Source organism: Gobio gobio (genome assembly GCF_949357685.1).
Source record: "Gobio gobio genome assembly, chromosome: 2".
Lineage (NCBI taxonomy): Eukaryota > Metazoa > Chordata > Actinopteri > Cypriniformes > Gobionidae > Gobio > Gobio gobio.
Genome location: NC_137098.1, coordinates 78,544,486 through 78,567,836, shown reverse-complemented (window position 1 = coordinate 78,567,836; position 23,351 = coordinate 78,544,486). Strand labels below are relative to the sequence as shown.

The 23,351-nt window shown below is 42.6% G+C and overlaps 1 protein-coding gene across 1 annotated transcript in view; it reads left to right on the top strand.

Moving 5' to 3' along the window:
- Window positions 1-17,604, top strand: part of rela (v-rel avian reticuloendotheliosis viral oncogene homolog A) — an 18,934-nt gene extending 1,330 nt beyond the window's left edge. The window contains exons 2-12 of the mRNA XM_079837671.1: window positions 2,348-2,386; window positions 5,264-5,400; window positions 5,979-6,124; window positions 6,757-6,848; window positions 8,476-8,610; window positions 8,690-8,794; window positions 9,507-9,722; window positions 11,649-11,726; window positions 11,810-11,917; window positions 11,985-12,391; window positions 16,205-17,604. Coding sequence (XP_079693797.1) covers window positions 2,348-2,386; window positions 5,264-5,400; window positions 5,979-6,124; window positions 6,757-6,848; window positions 8,476-8,610; window positions 8,690-8,794; window positions 9,507-9,722; window positions 11,649-11,726; window positions 11,810-11,917; window positions 11,985-12,391; window positions 16,205-16,492 — 1,751 coding nt within the window. The 3' untranslated portion in view covers window positions 16,493-17,604. The remainder of the gene's footprint in view (window positions 1-2,347; window positions 2,387-5,263; window positions 5,401-5,978; window positions 6,125-6,756; window positions 6,849-8,475; window positions 8,611-8,689; window positions 8,795-9,506; window positions 9,723-11,648; window positions 11,727-11,809; window positions 11,918-11,984; window positions 12,392-16,204) is intronic.
- Window positions 17,605-23,351: the final 5,747 nt, after the last annotated feature.

Here is a 23,351-nt window from a genome sequence, read left to right as displayed (position 1 = left end):
ACTTCTGAAGGCGTCACGCAAATCAGTTCTGAGGAAACCTGCAGGAATTCTGTCCTTTTGTATAGTCTTATCATATCCATACAGGCTGTGTGTGTGTGTGTGTGTGTGTGTGTGTGTGTGTGTGTGTGTGTGTGTGTGTGTGTCCTGTCGTTCACCTCTGCAGCGACTTGTTTTCATAAAACCTTTAATCCTGCACTTCTTCTGAAGTATTTTTGTCTTGTTTCCAATATAAATATCTACAAATTCTTAAATCCAGAAGCTTTTGTAGATGAGTAAAGATATGTTCTCTTCAATAAAATCTAAATGAGTTTTAGCTGAAAGCAAGCCCATGATCTGCCTCTGGGGGAATAATCTCATCTCTGTCCCAAACAGATCAAACTTTATAATATAAACTGCATATAAATATCTGCTAATATGCCATAGGAAGATGATATTTAAATGCTTAGTTTGATGATTGACAGATGAACTAATAAAGGGCACATATTACGCCTGGTGTCTCCAGAATGTGTGTGTTAGTTTCAGCTCAAAACACCCTCAGATCATTTATTATAGCCTCAAATTTGCCTCTATTTGAGAGTGAGCAAAAACACACCGTTTGTGTGTGTGTCCCTTTAAATGCAAATGAGCTGCTGCGGAGGGCGGAGCCTCTACACCAGCTTCAGATACTCCCTCAACAACAGAACAGGCCAATCTCACTCAGGCTAATGTCAGGAATGATACGGCGAGGAAACAGAAATGGCGTCTCTGTGCTTCTCACTCGGGGGCGTGGCTATGCTAAAGGGCCAATCAGCATGAGGCATGGGCGGGGCTTCCCTACTCTCACAGGAGTAGAGGGAAATATGAGCGATTGATGATGATTGATGGGGATTATAATTAAGTATCGAGTGGATTTTTACCGTTATATGCTGGTTGTTTACACACACACACACACACACACACACACACACACACACACACACACGTTACACCTTATAAAAGTGACTTTTGGAGACTGCTGTACACACACACACCTCTTATCCGCTCGTGTCAATCATCTGAACATGCTCCTCCCCAAAACATCCTGTAATAATCATATAAAGGTACAAATGCAGTGTTTATGGGATATCATAACTCATTCATCAGCTTCTGTTTCACCTGCTCTGAGTGTGGAGTGTGTGTGCCGTTTAACTGCAGACTCAGAGGTGTCAGACAGTTAGTCATCACACACACACACACACACACACACACACACACACACACACACACACACACACACACACACACACACACACACACACACACACACACACACACACACTCCAGGTTAAGTAGGTCACAGTGCCTCTCCCGCCCTCTCTGGATTCTCCTCGTCATCCCTCCTTCATTGTGTTTTGTCAGGATAACACACACTGATATAGTCAGTGAACACAATCGCTGTCTGGAGTTCTGGGAAAGCTCCGCCTTACTCTCCCATTGGTCCGTGGCGATGATGTCAGAGGTGGGCGTGGCCTCTGTTTGCCGAGGTCAGGCGCGAGTTAAAGCATGAACTCACCGGACAGCCATGATGAGCTACTCCCTCATATTTCATCCTTTCTTCTTCTCAGGAAACAAGATAATCATCAAACTTTACGCCAGATCTGCCGTTTCTCTTGATATCATAAGAGAAATTATATTTTAATTATGTATAGTAAATCACATGGGCCTAACTTTATTGTAAATGTATTGTATTATGTATGGTCGACCCTTGTTTTCATGTAAAGAGCTTGATATAACAAGCATACATTTAAAAGAAAACATTACTGAAAGATTATCTCACATAACGTGTGTTGTTGCCATGGGTGTGATTATTTTATTAAAGTCATATTTCCATGGCGACGCATCACCTGACACACCGCGGCCACAAACGCGTATGGTGCTGAGAAATAATGGTCAGGTTAGTTCGTTCAGCGGATCGCATCAGATTTACAACAGTCATCCACTTCCCCTCAAATACAGGAAGTGGGAGGAGAGTAGCGTGAAGCCCCTCCCCTTCACAGCAGCCAATCAGAGGCTCAGGTGGTGTTTGTGTGAGTGCTGCTGAAAGTGTGTTGTGTATTTAATTGGAAATTATTCCTGCAAGACGAAATGCAGAAACGGTTACAGCATTTGAATCAGAACTCGGTTACTAAGATGACCACTGACCAATCAGAAGACAGCGGCTGTGTGATGGTCTCCGATTCGCCGGCTTTGTCTCGTCGCGGCGTGTTTGACTCGTATGCCATCTCTCTCTCTCTCTCTCTCTCTCTCTCTCTCTCTCTCTCTCTCTCTCTCTCTCTCTCTCTCTCTCTCTCTCTCTCTCTCTAATGTATTGTGTTCTTCTGTTCTTCAGGACTGTTTCAGCAGTGGGGACCGTCCCCGGTGTCCCAAGGTAGGGCTGAGTCTACACTCTCTCCACTGTTAAACATGCGTTTATCCTCTTAACCTCTGGGACTGTTTCCGCCTGGATGTGTCTGACCCAAATGTAAAAGCTCCCCATACACACACACACACACACACACACACACACACACACACACACACACACACACACATACACACACACACACACACACACACACACACACACACACACACACACATACACACACACACACACACACACACACACACACACACACACACACACACACACACACACACACACACACACACACACACACACACACACACACACACACACACACACACACACACACACACACAGTGTCTCTAAACACACAATACTGGAGTCATTCTACAGGAAACCCTCTGAAGTTTCATAAACCACTACTATAAGTGATGAACATGTGAGAGTATGTTGTCTGAGCTGTAATAAATCTCCCAAAAAAGAGACGCTTTTAGATTTTTTGGGTTATAAATTGATTGTTGAAAGTGTGTAACTCAGGCGCTGTGAGCTCTAGCACCCTGCAGACAATTTGGGCTGTAAACACTTGATTACAGAAAACACTGGAGAAAGAGTTCCATACTCATATCCAGTGGCATAAATGCAATATCCCAGTGTTTGCTGATATGCTAGAAACAGCCCAAACTGTCTGCAGGGTGCTAGAGCTCACAGGCCAGAGTTACACACTTTCAACAATCAATTTATAACCAGACAATCAAAAAGCGCCTCTTTTGTTTGTCTGTTTTTACAACCCCAAATCAGAAAAAGTTGGGACAGTATGGAAAACGCAAATAAAAAAAAGAAGTGATTTCTAAATTTACTTTGACTTGTATTTCATTGCAGACAATATGAACACAAAATATTTCATGTTTTGTCTGGTCAACTTCATGTCATTTGTAAATATGCATCCTTTCCTGTCATTCAGACCTGCCACACATTTCAAAAAAAAGTTGGGACAGGAGTAATTTAGGGCTAGTAATGAGGTAAAATGGTTAAATAATGATGTGATTTGAAACAGCTGATGTCAACAGGTGATTGTAATTATGATTTGGTACAAAAGCAGCATCCAAGAAAGGTCTAATCCTTTAGGAGCAAAGATGGGCCGAGGATCGCCAGTTTGCCAACAAATACGTGAGAAAATTATTGAAATGTTTAAAAACAATGTTCCTCAAAGAAAGATAGGAAGAGATTTGGATATTTCACATTCAACAGTGCATAACATAATTAAAAGATTCAAGGAATCTGGAGGAATTTCAGTGCGTAAAGGACAAGGGCGCAAGCCTAAGCTGAACAACCGTGATCTCCGATCCCTCAGGCGGCACTGCATCAAGAATCGTCATCATCTAGAAGCCATATCACCACATGGGCTCAGGACTACTTTGGCAAACCTTTTGTCAAGTACCACAATACGTAGTTACATCCACAAATGCCAGTTAAAACTGTCCTGTGCCAAAAGGAAGCCCTATGTTAACAGTGTCCAGAAGAGCCGTCGACTTCTCTGGGCTCGAGGCATCTGGGATGGACCATCACACAGTGGAAACGTGTACTGTGCTCAGATGAAGCAGTATTTCAGGTATTTTTTGGGAGGAATGGACGCCGTGTGCTCCGGACCACAGAAGAAAAGGATCATCCAGACTGTTACCAGCAACAAGTCCAGAAGCCAGGGTGTGTCATGGTATGGGGTTGTGTCAGTGCCCTTGGCAAAGGTAACTTGCACTTCTGTGAAGGCTCCATTAATGCTGAAAAGTACATAGAGATTTTGGAGCATAATATGCTGCCTTCAAGAAGACATCTTTTCCAGGGACGTCCATGCATATTTCAACAAGACAATGCAAAAGCACATTCTGCACACATTCTGCAGTCCTGGCTGTGGAGGAAGAGGGTTCGGGTACTTGACTGGCCTGCCTCAGTCCCGACCTGTCTCCAATAGAGAATGTGGACAACGAAGACCCCGAACTGTTGCCCACCTTAAGACTTGTTTGCAGGAAGAATGGGACAAAATTACACCTGAAACACTTCATCACTTGGTGTCTTCAGTCCCTAAACGTCTTTTAAGTGTTGTGAAAAGGAATGGCAACATTACAAAGTGGTAAATGCTTTACTGTCCCAACTTTTTTTGAAATGTGTTGCAGGTCTGAATGACAGGAAAGGATGCATATTTACAAATGACATGAAGTTGACCAGACAAAACATGAAATATTTTGTGTTCATATTGTCTGCAATGAAATACAAGTCAAAGTAAATTTAGAAATCACTTCTTTTTTTCTTTTTTTTTGCGTTTTCCATACTGTCCCAACTTTTTCTGATTTGGGGTTGTAATATTTGTTATATCACACACAACATATACTATAATAGTTATCGCTTTCAGAAGTGTTTTAAGCTATGTCAGGGTTTTCTGTTAAATGACACAGGGATATTGCATTTACACCACTGGATATGGGGAATATGGGGGGGGGGGGGGGGGTGATATTCACCCTTCAGATCCATGTGATGTAATCTTAGATGAGGAATGGACAGAACATTGTAGCTCCTCCCATCCAATACATCACAATAATCTTTCATCACATCTTAATCTTTGTGCTTTGGTGTTATTAATATGAAACAAAGTCTCCGATTTCACATCACGTCCAATTTATGACGAAACCCAAACCCAGTTCATATGAGTTTAAATCTGCTTCCATTTACAGCTTCTAGTAATTGAGCAACACGTCTTATTCTTACCAATAGTAGCACAATTATTTAATATACAACCGAATATATGAATATAACAGATGAGCCTTACAGAGAAACTAACTCTGTCATGTGACGCGTTAAAGCCTTTCTGAGCGGGTTATGAAGCGTCCCTCTGGTGTGTCCCTGCAGGGCCTCCGTACGTGGAGATCATCGAGCAGCCCAAAGCACGAGGGATGCGCTTCCGCTATAAGTGTGAGGGCCGATCCGCCGGGAGCATCCCCGGGGAGAAGAGCAACGACACCACCAAAACACACCCCGCCATCAAGGTGAGCCCTCACACACACACACACACACCCCGCCATCAAGGTGAGCCCTCACACACACACACACCCCACCATCAAGGTGAGCCCTCACACACACACACACACACACCGCCATCAAGGTGAGCCTCACACACACACACACACACACACCCCGCCATCAAGGTGAGCCCTCACACACACACACACACACACACACACCCCGCCATCAAGGTGAGCCTCACACACACCGCCATCAAGGTGAGCCTCACACACACCGCCATCAAGGTGAGCCCTCACACACACACACACCCCGCCATCAGTGTGAGCCCTCACACACACACACACACACACACCCCGCCATCAGTGTGAGCCCTCACACACACACACACCCCGCCATCAGTGTGAGCCCTCACACACACACACACCCCGCCATCAGTGTGAGCCCTCACACACACACACACACACACACCCCGCCATCAGTGTGAGCCCTCACACACACACACACCCCGCCATCAGTGTGAGCCCCCTCACACACACACACACACCCCTCTCCGACGACAGAGGTCCGCTGGTCACATGACTCTGTGCCGCTCTCTCCACAGGTCCTCAACTACAGCGGGCCGCTCAGAGTGCGCATCTCCTTGGTCACCAAGAACCAGCCGTACAAGCCACACCCACACGAGCTGGTGGGCAAAGACTGCAAACACGGATATTATGAGGCCGACTTACAGGAGCGGCGGGTACACAGGTGTGTGTGTGTGTGTGTGTGTGTGTGTGTGTGTGTGTGTGTAAGAGAGTGAGTCAGTGTGTGTGAGAGTGAGTGAGTAAGTGAGAGAGAGAGACAGTGAGTGTGTGTGTCAAGTCAACTTTATTTATATAGCACTTTTAACAATGTAGATTGTTTCAAAGCAGCTTCACAGTGTTAAACAGGAAAATAATGCAGCATAATAATAATTATGCATTACAATAATCTACAGCTCATGAACGACTCAACTCACTGTTCAGCATTACACGAGGACTGGACAGAGCATCAAGTGTTAGACAGTATTCTAGGTTACTACTTGTGGAGCTTTTTTGTCCAATAATTGAAAATTCAGTTTTTTCTGAATTGAGTTGCAGGAAATTACCAGTCATCCAATGTTTTATATCAGCTATGCATTCCGTTAATCTTGTGAATTGGTAAGTTTCTTCAGGGCGTGAAGAAATATAGAGCTGAGTATCGTCAGCATAACAATGAAAACTAACGCCATGTGTGTTTTCATTCGTGGCCAAACAGTTTTCCAAGCGTCCGATCCGTCTGTCTCAGCTCCGCCCACTCTCAGCTCCGCCCACTCTCAGCTCCGCCCACTCTCAGCTCCGCCCACTCTCTCTCTGTTTCAGTTTCCAGAATCTGGGCATCCAGTGCGTAAAGAAGAAGGACGTGGGAGACGCAGTTTCCTGTCGACTGCAGACACAGAACAACCCCTTCAATAGTGAGAGACTGACACACACACACACACACACACACACTAGTGAAGAGCTTCTGAAAGTTGCATCTTGCATCAAAAACACAGATCAGGCAAAACATTATGACCTAATATTGTGTAGCTCCAGTAGCTGGTAGGGTTGGGCATCGAGAACCGGTTCCAACTTGGAACCGTTTAAAAAATAACGATGCCATTGGAATCGTTTAGAAATTTTGTTTTCGATTCCGATCATCGGTTCCAAACGCGCAAGTTTTCGGAAGTGCTTGCCACGCCCGTTTGTTCTGTTGCAGCCATGGAGCATGGTAATCGGCGCTCAAAAGTGTGGCTTTATTTCACTTAAAAAAAAAAAAGCCTGGGTCGGCACAGTGCAACACATATGACAAACTTATTTCTTGCACGGGAGGATGCACTACAAATATGTGGTGTATAAATTAACGAGTGTAGCGTGTTTGAAATGCTGCGGAGGTCTGTCCTCCTCGGGCAACCCTGTGCTAACCAACGTTATTAAAGGGATAGTTCATCCTGAAATGAAAATAAAGCCTTCTTTTACTTACCCTGATGTTGTCCCAGTGCCCTATGTCCTATGACATTTAAAATACTGTTCCTGCACGCGCTCCTTCCTATTATGGCAGTGAATGGCGATCAGCTAAAACATTACAAAAAATAAACAAATGTATCACGCAACGATACAGGGAGACGCGCGCCATATGGAAAGTGTTCAGGGGGCACACTATAAGGTTTCGCGAGAAAGAAACCGTATTATTCAGTCAAAACACTGAGCTCGGCCGTTATTCTGAGCGCACTCAGAATACACTACGAGCACTAGTAGGCGCTCATGCCTACTATAATAACTCGCACTGTTGTCATTGCACCCAGGATAAGCACACACACACACGCACCATTTGGAGAAATCAAGCTCAATAGAAAAAAACGCGATTTTCGTCTTTTCTATAACGTATATGATAAGAAATAATACTAATAATATAACCTCCTTAAGTGAATATTGTGTACCGGTTGTCATGACAATATTGCACGAGGCTACTGCGGCTTGGAGTGCGCACACACATGAACACGCGCATTTGAACAACAGCTGGGTGAGTAAAAGATGGCTTTATTTTCATTTCAGGGTGAACTAACATTATCCCACCTCGTCATAATCAGGTAGTGTAATAACAAAGCCCTTGACCAAATTGCGAATTGTGGTGAACAACAACGTTACTGAAATTATTTTTCCCCCTCGTAGATAAATGTAGCTATACGCAAATTGCCCACGCTAGTAGCAGTCCTAATATGACTGCTGTTAATGCTATTGCTAAACCGGGACTCGGTGTGAAACTCCATTCACCTTTGCAGCAAAGCAAGTGAAAATGCCAGCGTTGAAAGTCCCAAAACTAAAACTCATTATTGAATCAAAATACAATTTTCCTCTGTGAAATGAGCCTGTGACATGTTGTGACTCCACCCCTCAAAGAATCGGAATCGAGAATCGAAAAGAACCGGAATCGAAACTAAGAATCGGAATCAGAATCGTTCAAATCAAAACGATGCCCAACCCTAGTAGCTGGTCTGTGTGATCGGGCCACACTTGTGCTGCTCGAGAGACGTTTGTGATTGTTGTCCTGTTTGTGTGTAGTTCCTGAAGCCAAGATCTGGGAGGAGGAGTTCGACCTGAACGCGGTGCGGCTGTGCTTCCAGGTGTCCATCACTCTGCCGAGCGGAGAGCTGTTCCCGCTGGAGCCCGTGGTGTCTCAGCCCATCTACGACAACCGTGAGTGGCCGTCGCTGAGCGAGCCTGTGCATGTGACCCGCACGGAGTAAGCATGAGGTTCTGTCCTGTGTGTCCTCAGGAGCGCCCAACACCGCCGAGCTCAAGATCTGCCGCGTCAACAGGAACTCGGGCAGCTGCCGCGGAGGAGACGAGATCTTCCTGCTGTGTGACAAAGTGCAGAAAGGTGTGTGTTCCTCTCTCAGGGCGGCCATCTTATGCTCATAGTGGCCCTGTCCCGGTGTTAACCCGCTCTCAGGGCGGCCATCTTATGCTCATAGTGGCCCTGTCCAGGTGTTAACCCGCTCTCAGGGCGGCCATCTTATGCTCATAGCGGCCCTGTCCAGGTGTTAACCCGCTCTCAGGGCGGCCATCTTATGCTCATAGTGGCCCTGTCCAGGTGTTAACCCGCTCTCAGGGCGGCCATCTTATGCTCATAGTGGCCCTGTCCAGGTGTTAACCCGCTCTCAGGGCGGCCATCTTATGCTCATAGCGGCCCTGTCCAGGTGTTAACCCGCTCTCAGGGCGGCCATCTTATGCTCATAGTGGCCCTGTCCAGGTGTTAACCCGCTCTCAGGGCGGCCATCTTATGCTCATAGCGGCCCTGTCCAGGTGTTAACCCGCTCTCAGGGCGGCCATCTTATGCTCATAGCGGCCCTGTCCAGGTGTTAACCCGCTCTCAGGGCGGCCATCTTATGCTCATAGCGGCCCTGTCCAGGTGTTAACCCGCTCTCAGGGCGGCCATCTTATGCTCATAGCGGCCCTGTCCAGGTGTTAACCCGCTCTCAGGGCGGCCATCTTATGCTCATAGCGGCCCTGTCCAGGTGTTAACCCGCTCTCAGGGCGGCCATCTTACATCAGGGCCACTGTCCAGGTGTTAACCCCTGCTCTTCCCTCAGAGGACATCGAGGTGCGGTTCTTCCGGGACTCGTGGGAAAGCAAAGGCTCGTTCTCGCAGGCGGACGTGCACCGGCAGGTGGCCATCGTGTTCCGCACGCCGCCCTACCACGACCCCAACCTGACGGAGCCGGTGCGGGTGAAGATGCAGCTCCGCCGGCCCTCCGACCGCGAGGTCAGCGAGCCCATGGACTTCCAGTACCTGCCGGCCGACCCAGGTGAGACCATGTGCACTTCATATGGACGCTCCTTTACACTAGGGGTGCACGATATATCGACTCAATATCGTTATCGCGATATCACGTTGCCCGATATTATATCGGAAGTCTCGCGATAATTATGCAATATTTTGTTTATGACAAAATGGGATGCGTTTCACTGTATATACATTCCTTATCGTATCAATTAAAAAATAAAAACGGGTCCCTACTACTCACTCCTAAGCTTACCGTCACTCTCTCACTTCTCCCTCGCTCTACACACACACACACACACCCTTGTCGGGCCGGCTCGACGCACACACCAGCGCACAACACAATGAAGTGAAAGAAAAGAAAGGACCTAAAGAGAGAGCGAAGGGAGCGAGTGGAGCAAAAGAAAGAACACAAAAGTAAGAAAATTAGTGTTGCTCAGGGAGAAGAACCACCACAAGCCACTTTACGATGGGTGGGGCTTACGATTTTTATTTCTCTCCGTTTTAAATATTTCTCTCAGTTTATTTCGGCTCTGTTTGAGTCTACGCGCTGATATGAGCAGATATCCGATCATATGCACACGTTCGGGTATGTTTAGCCACGGCTGGTGTCAGAGAGTTATACTCACAGAACACTAGAGTTATTCACAATCACCAAAGTTCATTATTTGAATGCGTTTTAAAGCATTACGTTACCGGTTAAACATTTAATTTGCGTGCTCATGCACTGTTTTAACATGAGCTGAGTGCGCGCACTAAACGCTTTTCAAACACGTGATTACTGCGCTAATACTGTCAAATACACACATAAACATAAACACAGTCAGTTATGTCTAAAGTGAAAGTAAAATTGCGTGTGTCTGTATATTAGATGCACGCAGGTCTTAAAGTGACAGTAGCGCAGCCTATAGTGAACACGCTGTCCTTAAAGGGACAGTTCACCTCTAAAATTATGTCATTATTTACTCTAATGTTGCTCAAACCTGTGTTCATTTCTTCTGTTGAACAGAGACAGCTGAATACCAGACAGCTGATGGTAGCGATTGACATCCATATTATTATTTCCTACCATGGGGACCAGCAACTGTTGGTTTCCAACATTCTTCAAAATATATTTAATGTCCAAAAGAAGAAAGAACTTTATTCAGGTTTAACACAACTTGAGCGTGAATAATAGATGAACGAATTTTCATTTTTGAGTGAACTCTCTCTTTAATTTTACATTTATTCATACACTTTCATGCTGTACTGCTCTGAGCTGCCACTGTAAATCTTTATATATATTTATTTTATATTATACTATACACTAGGAATGTGTACAAGGTTTTTTTAAAGTAAAGTTTTAAGTAAGGTTTTTCCAAGTCTTTTAAGTAAAATTAAAAAAGAGTATTGGAATAAAAAAATAATTTATAATAAAAATAATAATAACTCTTTCTGTTCCTGTCGGCTAAGAATAGAATAGCAAAAAAACTGATGTGACAAGCCATCAGAACCCAACCGAACCGAACTGAACCAAAACCGTGGTTAAAAACGAAGGAATGTATTGAACCGTGGACTAACTGTAGTGTTGCATCCCTACTGTACAACCAGACATGATTATTATTTATTTATTCATGTTGTACCAGTCCAATATGACTGTCAGTTGAAATAAACCTTGTGTTGTAAGAACTTGTTTTATTTGTTATGAATCTATTTTGATGCGTTTTCCAGGTTTAAAAATATCGAAATTAATATCGATATCGCAATATTCATTATCGATATCACAATATCACATTTTTGTGAATATTGTGCACCCCTTGTTTACGCCACAAGGGTCAATTCCCTTTTGGCGTAAACGAGCTTCTGTAGTTTCCCATAATGCATTAGCGTTCTGACCCAAACTGAAGTCCTGTCGTGCTCTTGTTGTTGATTGGTCGGCTCTGTCTGTCGCTGGGATTGGTTGGACGAGCAGACGAGCACAGGCTGATGGAGAAGCGCAAGAGGACCGAAGGCATGCTGCAGAACCTCAAACTCGGCAACATCATGTCAGGTGTGTGTGTGGCGTCCGGCTCTGTCGTGTTACGGTGTCAGAGGTCAGTTCTGCAGTGAGTGTGTGTGTGTGTGTGTGTGCAGGATCCTCCGTCCCGACAGACCGGCGGCTGTTTAGTACGGCGAAGCGAACTCTCGGCGTCTCCAAACCCTCCTCCTCCTCCTCCTCTGCCGCCGTCAGCCTCCCTCCAGGTAACGACCGTCACATGACCTCTGAGTGATGAACAGCTGGATATCTCCTGATTGCGACTCGTTGCAGGTCCGTCCATGAAGCCCCAGACGTCCTCCTTCTTCCCGGCCCCGGGGCAGCTGTTCACTCAGATGCCTCAGAGCTCCCCCAAAGTGGAGTCTCCGCAGACCTCGGTCGCCGACACGTGGAAGTTCCTCCAGAGCCTGACCGTAGACTCTCAGCCCAAGGCGGAGGCGGTGGGCAGCTTCACAAGCCCCGCCCCCTCCGCCCTCACGCAGGACTTCCCCACCGTCAACCTGTCGGACCTGCACGACTTCGCCCTGAGCAGCTTCATCGCCCCGGAGCAGATCAGCACAGCGGCCGCGGGCGCCCAAGAGCTGCAGAGCGCCTTCAGGGACGACGAGCTCCCAGAGTTCCCCAGCTTCTCCGAGGTGCAGAACTCCGACGTCGACAACATCAACATCGAGGACTTCCAGGTCAGTCGAAGCCCACCCTCAGATGTAGGGACGCACCCATATCAACATTTGGCCGATACCGATAATTCTTTATATTTGAAAGCCGATAACCGATATATTGGCCGATAAATCTAAATACAAATTTTAATAAACTTTGAGAGCCTGATTACAAAAACAAAAGGCTTACCATTAAAAGCCATGCCCCAATCACTTCAACATAAATCAAACCTATACACTACAGTAGCCTATTTGAACCAGTGTGAGATTCCTTACCTTTTCAAATTAATTATGACCCTGTCTGTGAAAACCCAGCTAAAGTCATTTTTTTGTCATTCGCTGTTTTATACATAAAATCATCCTACATAATGTAAAGAACATTCTGTGAAAATATAACCTTGATATCTTTAATATTGACTGAGTAAGATCATGTCAAAAGTTAGCTGAATTTCGGCCTCAGAAAATCATGATTTTGAGAAATTCCAATTTCAAAATCAAGCTTATTTTTGAAATTGTAAAACATTTTAACCATTATTATTCTGATAGTGTGCCATACACCACATAAAAGCTAAGATTCTCCCATTTTCAGTGATATAGGACACATTTATGGGAAAATTCTTAGTTTTGTAAAACAAGTGTATTTATTATGATGTGCATGTCCAAAAAGCGTGAAACATTGAAACGAATGGGGGCACCACAAGAGCTTGATTTACCAAGTCAGTTCACTCTAATGATTTGTAGACTATAACTTTATTAGTAAAATGAAATCTCAGTAGAAAATGTCATGAATAGGCCTATATATATATCCATTAATATATAAAACATCCATAGAAAATCTCACTGTGTAACATTTGGAGTAAATCCAGGACTAGGCCTAATGCCCTAACAAGTGAACAGGTCAGTCTCAAACTTTGTGCAGATAGTTAGTCATAACTGTGAATCTTCACTTGTCTCACAGTTCGATAAGATTATGATTCATTAGGATTTTTTTCATGGCTCATTGTGCTTAATAACTCTTTTAGCCTACATAAAGCACGTCCTGCACTTTATGTTCTCATTCATGCATGTTCTATTCGTATAGGTTTACAAACCGAAACCAAAACATCAGACGCAAGAGCTTTGCTTCCGAAGGACACACGCAACTTTTTTATATTAATATATAATACGGGTTCTTTATTTAGCCTACAAAAAACAGTAGGCCTATATTAATCCTTATTAATTAAACTATCAGCTGTTCTGTTCCTTGCACTTCGCTTGCCGCGGCCGCCCTGTCAGAGAGCAAATTCATAAACCCAGCGCATCAGCATCAAAAAAACAAATTATTTCGACACGTCGCAGCCATTAAATGTCTTTAAAATAAGATGGATATATAGGCAGAAGGTGGAGTTAGGAAACAAATAAGCTGTTCCTGAAATGTTGGTGATGACACAAATAAATCCACACAGAAATCGTAACCCGGCTTAAGTCGCCGTTTTCTTGCCTTTCCCGACACTGATCTGATCGTTGGTCGTGTGGATTGATATTATGGTCTGTTTGCACTTTGTAATTGTAAAAAATACGTTTCTGAACCGAATGATATAAGAATCAGGAGTTGTTTCTTCGTCGAAAGTAAACAAAGAGACGATTCCGGTATAGAAGCCCACGTCCGGTATTTTTTGGTGCAAAATAATAAAACGTAGCATCAATAAAATCATTAATTTCAGTATTTATAATATTATAAATGAAAAATTGAGTACTGCATCTCAAAGCCCTTGGTATAATCTATCATTTACAGCTATAAACACAAATTGCCTGTTTTGGTCATTTTTATGGCTATGACTACTTTGACGCTCTATATCTCATTATTAGATTATGCGACTTTACCCGGGGTTTCACAGACGGGGTCAGAATTTTACACTCAAATTTATTTTAAACGCAACAACTAAACCCAGAGAATTCACAACGTTTTATAACAAAAATATTCTCATTATAGTGTTATGTACAGGACAGTCCCAGTAGTTATTAATGCTGTGCATTTCTGTTTGAAATGCGCACGCTGAAGCTGAAGACCGGTACAATGAAGTGCTTTACTGCATCGTTAATTAACTCAACCAAACGCATCCTATATGAGATTATATACACAGAATAATAAATATAATTTTCTTATCGGACCGATAACGATAACATCAAAAATAATAATTTATCGGCTGATAACGATATGTTGCAGATATATTGTGCATCCCTACTCATACAACCCCAAATCAGAAAAAGTTGGGACAGTATGGAAAACGCAAATAAAAAAAAAAGAAGTGATTTCTAAATTTACTTTGACTTGTATTTCATTGCAGACAATATGAACACAAAATATTTCATGTTTTGTCTGGTCAACTTCATGTCATTTGTAAATATGCATCCTTTCCTGTCATTCAGACCTGCAACACATTTCAAAACAAGTTGGGACAGTAAAGCATTTACCACTTTGTAATGTTGCCATTCCTTTTCACAACACTTAAAAGACGTTTAGGGACTGAAGACACCAAGTGATGAAGTGTTTCAGGTGTAATTTTGTCCCATTCTTCCTGCAAACAAGTCTTAAGGTGGGCAACAGTTCGGGGTCTTCGTTGTCCACATTCTCTATTGGAGACAGGTCGGGACTGAGGCAGGCCAGTCAAGTACCCGAACCCTCTTCCTCCGCAGACAGGACTGCAGAATGTGTGCAGAATGTGCTTTTGCATTGTCTTGTTGAAATATGCATGAACGTCCCTGGAAAAGATGTCTTCTTGAAGGCAGCATATTATGCTCCAAAATCTCTATGTACTTTTCAGCATTAATGGAGCCTTCACAGAAGTGCAAGTTACCTTTGCCAAGGGCACTGACACAACCCCATACCATGACAGAGCCTGGCTTCTGGACTTGTTGCTGGTAACAGTCTGGATGATCCTTTTCTTCTTTGGTCCGGAGCACACGGCGTCCATTCCTCCCAAAAAATACCTGAAATACTGCTTCATCTGAGCACAGTACACGTTTCCACTGTGTGATGGTCCATCCCAGATGCCTCGAGCCCAGAGAAGTCGACGGCGCTTCTGGACACTGTTAACATAGGGCTTCCTTTTGGCACAGTACAGTTTTAACTGGCATTTGTGGATGTAACTACGTATTGTGGTACTTGACAAAGGTTTGCCAAAGTAGTCCTGAGCCCATGTGGTGATATGGCTTCTAGATGATGACGATTCTTGATGCAGTGCCGCCTGAGGGATCGGAGATCACGGTTGTTCAGCTTAGGCTTGCGCCCTTGTCCTTTACGCACTGAAATTCCTCCAGATTCCTTGAATCTCTTAATTGTGTTATGCACTGTTGAATGTGAAATATCCAAATCTCTTCCTATCTTTCTTTGAGGAACATTGTTTTTAAACATTTCAATAATTTTCTCACGTATTTGTTGGCAAACTGGCGATCCTCGGCCCATCTTTGCTCCTAAAGGATTAGACCTTTCTTGGATGCTGCTTTTGTACCAAATCATAATTACAATCACCTGTTGACATCAGCTGTTTCAAATCACATCATTATTTAACCATTTTACCTCATTACTAGCCCTAAATTGCTCCTGTCCCAACTTTTTTTGAAATGTGTGGCAGGTCTGAATGACCGGAAAGGATGCATATTTACAAATGACATGAAGTTGACCAGACAAAACATGAAATATTTTGTGTTCATATTGTCTGCAATGAAATACAAGTCAAAGTAAATGTAGAAATCACTTCTTTTTTTTTTGCGTTTTCCATACTGTCCCAACTTTTTCTGATTTGGGGTTGTATGTTATATCAGTCTTCATTAGCTCATGACGTCCCTCTGTTCCAGGCCATGTTAGGCGGGGATTCGGTGGGGAAGGCCGTGTGTCACATGTCCACATCAAACGCGGGCGACGCCCCGGAGCAGCCCTCCTCCGACCACACGGCCAGCAGCTCCACCTGGATGAGCTTCAGCCTCCTGCAGAACGAGCCCATGATGGAGAGCGCTCCGGCCTTGGCTCCGGCCCCCGGCGTGCTGGACGACCTGGAGGTGCTGGACTCCATCGACGACGACCGCTTCATGTCCATCTTCACCAGCAGCAGCCAGATGGGCTTCATGTCCGGACACCCCACCTAAACCCAGCCCAAAGACTCTAGATCAGGCCCAAGACCACGGACGGACCCTCAATACACTCTTAAACTCTCTGATGAACCCATTATACACCAGATCATGATGGGTGGCGGTTTCCAGTCAGATGTGTGTCAAAGAAGCAGATGAATAAACCTCATCAGTGCCTTATCAAGCAGCTCGGCCAATCACAGCTCAGAACCGCTGAGCTTTAGTCCTACAGAGAGTCTCAGTTCAGTGATGTGAAATATTGTACAGTAGAATGAACTTTAACAATAATATCTCAACAAATGATCATCTAATGTCACGCTTGTCTTGTAATCTCAGTAAACTCTGTTACACTTTCAGTTTTAAAGGATTCATTTGTTCATTTGATTACGTTTGGGCCTTATTATTGTAAAAAATATCAATAAATTATTAACTTGGGAAACGTTTTATTTTAACGTAAACACAACATTTTGGGGGATAAAGCAGATTTCAGGTCCTGATCCAGATTTATATGAGTTACAAATCATAAATAGAGCTGCAAGCAGCATTACCAGGGCCAAGCGCAAAGAAGACGACAAGACATGCCAAAATGGCTGACAGTGTCAGATCAACTGCAGCAATTAAACACATTTAAAGATGATTTTAGGCAAGAAAGGCTGAAAAAGCATTGTAGTCTATGGGAATTTCATGTTTTGTTCACCAAGTGGCACAATCCTAATTTTTTGTGTGTGTCTTCGGAGTGAGCCTATTCATGTGTGTGTGTCAATTGTGGTGAAAATATCTAATTTAGTTTTGGAGTTAAAGACATTAATATGAAAAAACACATGAAAAATGACTGACACCTGACTTTGATTGGATTTTACTCCCCCTTACTATCAATATTTTGACATTTGGGCATTAGCAAATAGCTATTGACCTATATTTCTGAACTTCTGACGCTGGTTTCGTCTCGATCGGACTAGCGGTTCCGAAGATATCAGCTAACGTTTTTTAAGCGCTAAATTACAACGCTGCACAAACCATACGCCGAAACCTGGCAAGTCTGGTATCGTTGGACTCGGTAAAGATTCAGGAGACTAAAAAAGTTACTCCCATGAAAATAAGTCTATCTTACCCAAAGTTATAAGCGTTTGAAAAAAAAATTATCCACTAGGTGGCGCTGTTTGGAAACTTCTCAGGCTCCTTCAGGGCATCGTGTTGATGACCCATACCGAGTTTCATAACAATCCATTGATGTGTTCATAAAATACAGCCTTTTAGCACATAATTCAAAATGGCTGACTTTATATGGTAAAATTTGATATCATTGGATATGTCCTGAATCTAACGAGACCACTTTATGATTTTGACAAACGGTTCAACAGCCATTTTTTGTATCTCCAGACCAGTAGGTGGCGCTGTGCCGAAACACTGCATGCTGCCTCAGGTCATGCTTGTGATGACATGTACCAAGTTTGGTTTGAATACGATAAAGCAGGGGTGTCCAAAGTCCGGCCCGCAGGCCAAATGCGGCCCGAGGATGAATTTCAAACGGCCCGCAGCGTGTCTATTAAAATATACTAAATGTGGCCCGCCACGGATCATTTATAAATCCTGCAGTTTCACGAGCACTAGACTTTAGGCCAGGGAAACAGCGCCAAAAGCGAAACGAAACAGCGCTGCTTGTGCTCTGCGCAACTCATGAGCTCTGACTCTGAACAAATGTGTTTACCTGCTGAGCGTCTCGATCACATGACCACTAAACAGCCAATGAGAAGCGTAGTTCAGCGCAGAGGTCTCCGGGACGAGCTGCGAATCTCTCATTTAGTATTTTTGTCTTGTTTCTAGTATTCTTAAATCAAGATGCATTTACTAGATAAGTTAAATGACATTAAATATTTTTCTTATTTTCTGGAAAATAAAATTAAATTGAAGTGAGGTTTTGGTTAAAACAAGCAAATATATCTGCCAATGGGGTGAGAACAATAATGTTTGGAATCTTATTTCTGTCCCGAACTAAAACAAGGTAATTTTTCTAATCCATTGGCAAATAATTTAGTTTGTTTTAATGAAAAACTCGATTCATTTAGATTTTTTTTTTCCAGGAATCAAGAAAAAAATATGTAATATGTAATAAAAATATGTAATTTTCCTCAGCATGTTGATTTAAGAATTTTTTGATATTTTAGAATTTTTTTATATTTGGACTGGAAAAAAGACAGAAATGCCAAGTAAGAAAAGTATTTTTGTAGTGTGGTTTTACCTGTGCTGATCTAAATAGAGCACTTATTCAATTTAAATAAGAATAGAGTTCTAACTCAGTAATAATATTACAATTTCACCCGTTAAAACTTTTTGGTTGTTGAAAGTTTTACACCAGATATTGATAAATATCTATGAATTCCCTGTGTCCTATCTCAAGCTACTGTCAGCTCAAGCTTTTGTCAAATCTGTCATGTTTCCAAGAAACAAAACGTGTCATTTATATACAGTGAGGAAAATAAGTATTTGAACACCTGCTATTTTGCAAGTTCTCCCAGTTAGAAATCATGGAGGGTCTGAAATTGTCATCGTAGGGTCATGTCCACTGTGAGAGACATAATCTAAAAGAAAAATCCAGAAATCACAATGTATGATTTTTAACTATTTATTTGTATGATACAGCTGCAAATAAGTATTTGAACACCTGAGGAAATCAATGTTAATATTTGGTACAGTAGCCTTTGTTTGCAGTTCCAGAGGTCAAAGGTTTCCTGTAGTTTTTCAGCAGGTTTGCACTGCAGGAGGGATTTTGGCCCACTCCTCCACACAGATCTTCTCTAGATCAGTCAGGTTTCTGGCCTGAGTTTGAGCTCCTCCACAGATTCTCTATTGGGTTTAGGTCTGGAGACTGGCTAGGCCACGCCAGAACCTTGATCTGCTTCTTACAGAGCCACTCCTTGGTTCTCCTGGCTGTGCTTCGGGTCATTGTCATGTTGACCCATCTTCAGTGCTCTAACTGAGGGAAGGAGGTTGTTCCCTAAATCTCATCCTCTCCTTAATACAGTGCAGTCGCCCTGTCCCTTGTGCAGAAAAACACCCCCACAGCATGATGCTGCCACCCCCATGCTTCACAGTAGGGATGGTGTTCTTGGGATGGTGCTCATCATTCTTCTTCCTCCAAACACGTTTAGTGGAATTATGATCAAAAAATTCTATTTTGGTCTCATCTGACCACATGACTTTCTCCCATGACTCCTCTGGATCATCCAAATGGTCATTGGCAAACATAAGACGGGCCTGGACATGAGCTGGTTTAAGCAGGGGAACCTTCCGTGCCATGCATGATTTCAAACCATGACCATGTCTTAGTGTATTACCAACAGTAACCTTGGAAACGGTGGTCCAGCTCTTTTCAGGTCATTGAGCAGCTCCTCCTGTAGTTCTGGGCTGATTTCTCCCCTTTCTTAGGATAATTGAGACCCCACGAGGTGAGATCTTGCATGGAGCCCCAGTCCGAGGGAAATTGACAGTCATGTTTAGCTTCTTCCATTTTCTAATGATTGCTCCAACAGTGGACCTTTTTTCACCAAGCTGCTTGGCCATTTCCCCGTCGCCCTTTCCAGCCTTGTGGAGGTGGACAATTTTGTCTCTAGTGTCTTTGGACGGCTCTTTGGTCTTGGCCATGTTAGTAGTTGGACTCTTACTGATTGTGTGGGGTGGACAGGTGTCTTTATGCAGCTAATGACCTCAAACAGGAGCATCTAATTTAGGATAATAAATGGAGTGGAGGTGGACATTTTAAAGGCAGACTAACAGGTCTTTGAGGGTCAGAATTCTAGCTGATAGACAGGTGTTCAAATACTTATTTGCAGCTGTATCATACAAATAAATAGTTAAAAAATCATACATTGTGATTTCTGGATTTTTTGTTTTAGATTATGTCTCTCACAGTGGACATGACCCTACGATGACAATTTCAGACCCCTCCATGATTTCTAACTGGGAGAACTTGCAAAATAGCAGGGTGTTCAAATACTTATTTTCCTCACTGTATATATATATATATATATATATATATATATAAATAAAAGGGGCCGGCCCCTGAGTATGTCCAAAAAAACAAATCTGGCCCCCTTTAAAAAAAGTTTGGACACCCCTGCGATAAAGCGTTGTGGAGATATAGCCTTAAAGGGTTAGTTGGATTCTTACTGATTGTATGTGTCTTTATGCAGCTAACGACCTCAAACAGGATCATCTAATTTAGGATAATAATTGAAGTGGAGGTGGACATTTTAAAGGCAGACTAACAGGTCTTTGAGGGTCAGAATTCTAGCTGATAGACAGGTGTTCAAATACTTATTTGCAGCTGTATTATACAAATAAATAGTTAAAAAATCATACATTGTGATTTCTGGATTTTTTGTTTTAGATTATGTCTCTCACAGTGGACATGCACCTACAATGACAATTTCAGACCCCTCCATGATTTCTAACTGGGAGAACTTGCAAAATAGCAGGTGTTCAAATACTTATTTTCCTCACTGTGTATATATATATATATATATATATATATATATATATATATATATATATATATATATATATATATATATATATATATATATATATAAATAAAAGGGGCCGGCCCCTGGGTATGTCCAAAAAATCAAATCTGGCCCCCTTTAAAAAAAGTTTGGACACCCCTGCGATAAAGCATTGTGGAGATATAGCCTTAAAGGGTTAGTTCACCCAAAAATGTAAATTGTGTGATTAATGACTGAGCCTCATGTGGTTGGACACCCGTCAGACCTCCGTTCATCTTCAGACACAAATGAAGATATTTTAGTGTAAATCTGATGGCTCTGAAAGCTTTGAAGCATTATGAATCAGTGAGTTGAATCATGATTCGGATCGCGTGTCAAACCGCCAAACTGCTGAAATTTGGCGATCCAAACTGCTGAATCGACTCACTGATTCATAACGCTCTGAATCGACTCACTGATTCATAACGCTCTGAATCGACTCACTGATTCATAACGCTCTGAATCGACTCACTGATTCATAACGCTCTGAATCGACTCACTGATTCATAACGCTCTGAATCGACTCACTGATTCATAACGCTTCGAAGCTTCATGATGCCGTCGTTATTATAAGTCGTTATTTAGGGTTTTTTGCGCACAAAAAATATCCTCATTTGTGTTCTGAAGATGAACGGAGGTCTGAACGGGTGTCCAACCACATGAGGGTCAGGCACGTGCAGAGGGGGGGGCTTTGGGTGCTCGAGCCCCTGCCCTTTTTCAAAATGAATCAAAAGTGCCCCTCTCAGACAAATATCAATGATAATATCGTGGTCAATAAAACTAAATAAATGTGATTATTATAACATGACAATGTACACAATAGTAACGAACGGCTCAAAAGTCGGACAATTTCTGTTGAGGCGTTGCCATAACGCGTTGCTATGGGTCGCGTGCGTTTTGATTGACAGCTGATTTTCCACTGTTCGGAAGCGGCTCTCGAGCCGAATATGGTCCTTTCAGAGAGTGTGTGGCCTCGCGGGAAAAAATAAACCAAAAATTTTTTTCATCCATAATCAGAGCTAATGTGTTGATTTAATTACAAATCTATATATTATATATTTTAAAGTATTACACAATTCACCAATGCCCGTTTGTCATGTATATACACCAACCAATCGTGATCTGGCAAAGCAAGTTCAAATTCCATTGGGCGATGTGAAGCGGTAATTTTCTGTTCTTATTCATAAATCGGTTGAAAATGACATGGACAGACGAACTAACGTTTGTGGAACGATTTCCTGCGGTTTGTCTCATTTTATAAATTGCATCACTGACAAAATGGATTTTAACAGACAACTAACAAATCCCTGCAGAAAACCATTCAGCAGCAAAAGTGGCATTAATGGTAAGTAGTGTTAAATTCACTTGTATTTATGTATATTGATACACCGTTTACTATTTCATGAAACTATCAAAGTTAACAAAACCCAAGGGCCAGCGGCTCCTACAGGCCTATTATGTGAAGTGTAAGCTGGAGAAATGGAGACGGGAAAGGACTTTATTATATTACCATTTTTTAATATTATGCAGCATTATGAAAGAAGTCTCTTATGTTCATCAAGCCTGCATTTATTTGATAAAAAATAGCAATATTGTGAAATATTAAAATAATGGTTTTCTATTTTAAAATAATTTAAAATATAATTTATTCCTGTGATCACAGCTGTATTTTCAGCATCATTACTCCACTCTTCAGTGTCACATGATCATTCAGAAATCATTCTAATATGAGGATTTAATGTCAGTGATGGAAACTGTGAGACTCTTTTCAAGATTCTTTAATTAATAAAAAGTTAAAAAGAACATAATGTAATAATATTTCACAATATTAGGATACTGTTTTTTCTGTGTTTTTGATAAAATAAATGCAGGCTTGATGAGCATAAGGATCTATATATATATATATATATATAATGTGTATTGTTGTAATGTGTTTGACGAATCAACTTGAATTCCATAACATATTGTCAGCACCGTCTGAAGATGATCTGGTTAAGTTTTTGTGAAAATTGGAGCAATGACCTAGGACGAGTTCACAAAAGTAGGTTTTTCGGAAAATTCAAAATGGCGGGAATATTTTCTTGACGTCTTAGGGTGCGATCAAATGATCTCGGGCCAAGGAATCAGAGGAAAACTTTGGACAGGGGGTGGCGCTAGAGGAATTGAAATCAAGATTTGCTATAGTGACAGTTGGGACTGTCCTGTGTGCCAAATTTCATAACTTTCCCGCAAGTGGTTCGGGAGCGGAAGAATAATAATAATAATAGGAATGCTAACGGTTTCAATAGGAGCCTCCACTCCTTCGGTGCTTGGGCCCTAATAAGCCCAATCCAATC